The sequence below is a fragment of the Branchiostoma floridae genome, chromosome 1 (genome assembly GCF_000003815.2).
Source record: "Branchiostoma floridae strain S238N-H82 chromosome 1, Bfl_VNyyK, whole genome shotgun sequence".
NCBI classification, from domain to species: Eukaryota; Metazoa; Chordata; class Leptocardii; order Amphioxiformes; family Branchiostomatidae; genus Branchiostoma; species Branchiostoma floridae.
In genome coordinates this window covers 10,956,753-10,962,058 of record NC_049979.1, presented here as the reverse complement: position 1 = coordinate 10,962,058, position 5,306 = coordinate 10,956,753, and the positions used below count along the sequence as shown (strand labels likewise).

The following is a 5,306-nucleotide window of genomic DNA, read 5'->3' as shown; positions in this document are numbered from 1 at the left end:
GTGAGCGTGTGTGTCTGTGTGACTGCAAACAGCATAACTTGAAAAGATGATTCTCTGGTATGTGGTAGGGTGTTGGCAAAGTGAAGCAGACCATGGGTCCACTAGCAGCTGTCCATGGTACTGCATCAGAGATCTCAAGCTTTGATATCTTGTTGATAAACTGATTGAATGTCTATATAATAATATCAACAATCCCTTTTAAATTTCTCCATCTCCCACTTGTTCAATGACAAACAGCATGTAAACCAAGTATTTGCCCTGTTACAGGCTATAAAAGCTTTACCCTTTGAATTCAACTGAAGCGTCAATACATGTAAACTACACACCAGCCACACGCTACTTCAACAGATCGTGATTACTCATTCAATGGGGCGAAATGTACAGCAGACTTTCTACTGCTAATGGGGTCTAAAATAGCAGGATCAGATGGACAAACTGCTAAAACTACTTTATCTTCCCTGGCTCTGCACAAGGTCAGGACTGCTGCAAATGTCAGATTTATGGGGAAACAATGATGGGTCGAGCCACAAATATATTTTGCTATCTTCTAGTCACGACTCACGGGGGCTATTTTGAGTTCTATCTCCAGCGCGGGGCATCATGAATGATGGAGACTTATCCCGGGAAAAGACTGGAGATCCCACTTTCATGACGAGGTAAGTACCGGTGTTACTTTTGAGCTTGACATTTACAACGCCAGCAAACAGGATGGGCTTTGATAAATTGCATCTTGGAAATATATACACATATGCATGGGAACAACCAAAGGAAGAGACAACTACTAGAAAGCAAATCCAGGCATGTTCTGATCTAAATAATGCCCAATTTGATATCTGGACCTTGACCTGTAACCTGTTTCTTTCACCAGTTCACAACTGACTTGATATGATAATGGCAGCACAGAAATAGACACCAGCCATGTTATACTACAGCAGTGGTAACAGCTTTCAGATCTCTAGCTCTCCTGCACTATCATCTGACAGTATCAGAGTGTCCAAAACTGACACCAACACATGCACAAACAACCAACTTATCAGTACAGGGAACAGCCACAGTGACAGGACCATATCAGCCACCTCAACTGCTGCCTCTATATAGAAAGGACTTTTCATTCATGATATTCACCAGAGGTGGGCCCTGAAATTGCAGGGCCATGTGCAGGGAGCTGGCCATCATGCAGTCTGGAAAATGTAACACTATTCCCCTGAACAAGTGTTGGTACCAACAAGTAATGGGTATCACCCCCAGCGTGGCAGGCTATAGAGAAATTCTATGCTGGTTGAAACATTCCCCACATATCTCCCCCATAGCTGGGTAGGGCTTGTTTTACAGGGATTCTTGGCACTGGTGCTATAAGGAGGGGGACGTCTTCCTGGCAAGGAGGAACATGACACGACCCCGTGGAGGTCAAAGTTATCCATGTCAATGGAACATGACACGAATCAGTTCAACCCGAGGACAGACCATCATTCTTGTGATTTCCTTCCCCCAACTTGTTTTTGCTCTTCGCTTTCAGTCTTCTTTCTTCTTTAACATGATAAGATAATGTCTGAACCACTGTTGGTAAAACTCTGGTCTGTTGTCAGTACAGCACGTAGCCACTTGCAGAAACATTTCACTCGCTCCCTTGCACTGTTAGAAAAAAAATCAGTTTCACCGACTGTGGTACCTTTTCTATAAAATTATCATTATCATACCACTCAAACTCATTCCTGAAGACTAATTGCATATGAACTTTAAACATAAACATGTACAAAGTAACAAATCTGTCAGCTATAATCTTAAAATCACACAGTGACTATTCTGTTATTTCAGTATATGATTATGTGTTCAGTATACTATAATCAGGCGAGAAGAGACAGCTTTGACTTGAGTTGCTCTCAGTTTCCTGTCAGCTGCTTTACATTTACAAGGTCGCTGCCTTAAGACATGCATTGATCAAAAACAGTACAATGCAACTTTAACTTACATGAGGAAAAACTATACTCGTGTTGTTGGACATCCCTATCAGGGCTGAAAAAATATTCTATCCTGTATAAAATTACCCTCCACACCAATAGAAAGTACCATAGTTCAAGATTACCCAGAATACCAAGTTCATTTTGCTCATTTTTCAATGTGACAAGACTAGAAAACAAACCTAACATGTGGTTACAGATTAACTCTGATATATTACAGATTCTTCGGTGACACTGGTATGCCACCGACACAGCTTGCTTGATACAATAGTCAAATATGAGTACCCACTTTTACACAATGACCACCTGGCCAATGTGACCACATTTTTGGTGGCAATTTTCCCAATGAACACAAGCAGTAAGATTAACAGATACAGGAATTCTGTCATTACTGAACACCTGTCCACATAGACCAGATTTTCATAGTCCCCTGAGTCATCTTATTGTCTATACCGTACAAGTACTAAATCTAAGATGTTGTTACACCTTATCCCTTTACACATGAGCAACCCATTGGACGGACTCATATCAGCCTAGGATCTATCTTAACGCCAATAAAGTCCTGCCCACTGTTGACAAAACCTCCAGTCACTTTACATGCCGAACATTTGAAAGACACATGGACACTGGACCTCAGACATCCATATTAGGTCAACTGGCGCTATGGCAACAGAGTGTTCCCACCCTTGTTTGGAAGTTCTTAATACACATGACCTGTGACCCAGGATCAACCCTTGACCTTCCAAGGAGGGTAAAATTTCATTTCGACAATGCACCAGGGTGTCAATTCTACTACTACATCAGTTCTGGACAGGGATAGCATACCAGGGGACTAGACACCCTTCACTTGTCAAATCATACCACAACATTGGGAGACCCTTCTTATCCAGACAAATCTGTCTTTCCAAAGCAGCTGTTGGAAAAATTACATAATATCCCTCACTTAACATGCTTTTTCCCATTGATGAACAAAATGTTGCCAAGATGACAGATGTATATTTGTTTTTTCTCTCTGCAGTTTCAAGGATAAACCCAAGTCTTACATACAACTGAAACAATGAACACCATACGTGCATGAGGGCTCATAATATTCTTCGCACCTACATACAATCATAATGTTGCAAGATGTCAAAATTTGACACGTTAATTGTTATAAGTTACCCAGGATGACCCAAGATATTTCATTTTAATAGGGCTGTATTTTATCAATGTGCCAAGCTGACAATGGGCATACATGTCATCACTGCTTCAGGTTGACATGCGACATCTCGTAAAATAAAATGGAGTGGAAGAGTGGAGAGTCATGCTACATATCGGAAAAGAGTATTTTCCATTTTGAAATAAAACTACACAACTAGCTTTGCTATCATCTAAGTGTCATAGTTTCTCGCTCAAAGAAGTATTGTAGTACGGTACCTACACTGCTTTCAGTTTTAAGTGTCAATTGAGAAACTATCATACAAAGTTCATATCAGTGATAAATGTATTTATTATGATGTTGGCATCCACACAAAGAATTTGACAATATGGTGCTTGATAACGCAAATATTTCTTTTATGTGCAAATTTCTGTAATTTCAGTTTTTCTTATCTGTACCCACAGACAGGTTTCTCATGTCCTGAATACAGCATGTGGTCTCTTCCTCTAGCAGTAGCAGTTCCCCAAAACATTTTTCATGAAAAAAATGTCAGTTCAACAAATTCAAGTCTGACATGTTCAGGGAATGGGTATCAAAAATGTTTCAAAGAAATATGAATAATCTACATCTTTGAGAACTAAAAATACTCAGGCTGGATGATATGAATCACATAGTGCAGGCTGTTATGAATCACAGACTGCAGTAAATGTGTATTTACACTAATGTGTAAATATCATGACAACTCTAAGAACATTGGCATTTGTGTTTAAACTTTGTAGCAACATATGAATGAAAGTTTTGGTAACATCATCTTCTAGCATCCCCTCTATCTTACTTTCTGAACTGTATTCAACTGTGTGACCACAAAACGATTCAGACTTTTCAAGGAGGGTGACAATGCTCAACACTGAATTGAGCAGAAAACGGTGTTACAGTAAAATCAACTAAAGCAAGTACGCAAATTTTGGTTGAACTATGGTGAATAAGAGTAAGGCAGATTTGTCTACAGATTACAGGAAATTAAAATAGGTTGCATATGCCCTGCATGCCCATTTCTGATGGCTCCTCTTCCATATATTTGAAGCCGATTTAATTCAGAGATATAAATTTCAATCTCATGGCACGTTTGGCGAAACTTTCAAACTGACATCTGTCACAAATTATGTTTGTGTTTTGTTTTTTGTTCAATTTGTTGTTGTTTTTTTTCGATTGAGAACTTTTGGCACTCACCCTTGAGCGCAGCCAGCTTCTGCAGCTCCCTGTTCTTGCTGATGTTGAACCTGGACGAGCTCTGTCGCTTGTCCTTCTTGACCACATGTTGCTGCCCACCGGTCAGCTTGATCTTGGTGAGCTGGGTGGGAGGGGGGACGTTGTTGGTCGCCGCACGGTTTCTGTTAGCCTGTCATATAAACAAATACAACACACCCCGTCCGAAAAACTGCCACTACTCTTACACACACAGTTTCCACGCCTGCGTTACGTCTACAGGAAGGGGTATAGGGGAGGAAAAGGGTGGCTTAATCTTTATAGTTTGTGTGGGGGTTTGGTTATCTACAACAGAGCAGATCAACAATGGGGCCAGTGGTAGTAAGGGCGCCGCCATGTTTGAACAGACACGACCCACTTCGACACAGCTACCTGGGTTGATATGGTACGACTTTCCGCTACCTACCTCCTCAGAGTTCTCCCCTCCTTCTTTACCGGAATTCTTCGCCCCAACGGCATTCTTGGAAGGAGCCTGCGGAGCGATACACGAAGAGAAACGATATCAAAACCAACGATTCATGCGCCCTGTTGAGTGTTGCAAGGAACGGATCTGCTCCGGGAACCTCAACCGTAAACAGGGTCTCCTTACAGGCTCAAATCCGCCATCGTCAGTCACACAACGTCACCCTAAGCTACCCCTACATGTAGATTAGTCTATCAAGAACGTTCGGTACAAAGATGGTTGAATTTTACCTTGTCCTTCTTGGTTTTATTGGGCATGACTTGTGTAGTTGTGATGCCCTTCCTTCGCTCTAGTGTGCACCCTCGTAATTTGATACCACTAGGACGGTCCGCGCGCGCGCAGTTGGGCACGATACACGGCACGTGACCGACAGGGCTGTACACCAGCGACTTCTGGCGTACTAAAATAGTACTGCGGTAGTGGTACTGCGGAATGTTGAAGAAGGAAGTATAAATCTAAAGTACCCTATGATATTAAGTAC

At 41.6% G+C, this 5,306-nt stretch overlaps 1 protein-coding gene across 5 annotated transcripts in view; it reads right to left on the bottom strand.

Annotated features, from left to right (window-relative positions):
• The window catches only part of LOC118411853 (serine/threonine-protein phosphatase 2A 56 kDa regulatory subunit delta isoform-like), a 30,883-nt gene extending 25,670 nt beyond the window's left edge, over nucleotides 1-5,213 (bottom strand). For 4 of the 5 annotated variants that reach the window (XM_035814359.1, XM_035814344.1, XM_035814382.1 and 1 more), the window contains exons 1-3: nucleotides 5,056-5,213; nucleotides 4,769-4,834; nucleotides 4,327-4,495 (exon numbers count right to left, since the gene is read on the bottom strand). In XM_035814359.1, the coding sequence (XP_035670252.1) occupies nucleotides 4,327-4,495; nucleotides 4,769-4,834; nucleotides 5,056-5,082 (262 nt within the window). In that variant the 5' untranslated portion in view covers nucleotides 5,083-5,213. The remainder of the gene's footprint in view (nucleotides 1-4,326; nucleotides 4,496-4,768; nucleotides 4,835-5,055) is intronic. The other variant, XM_035814352.1, reaches the window with a different exon arrangement.
• Between the last annotated feature and the right edge of the window lie 93 nt (nucleotides 5,214-5,306).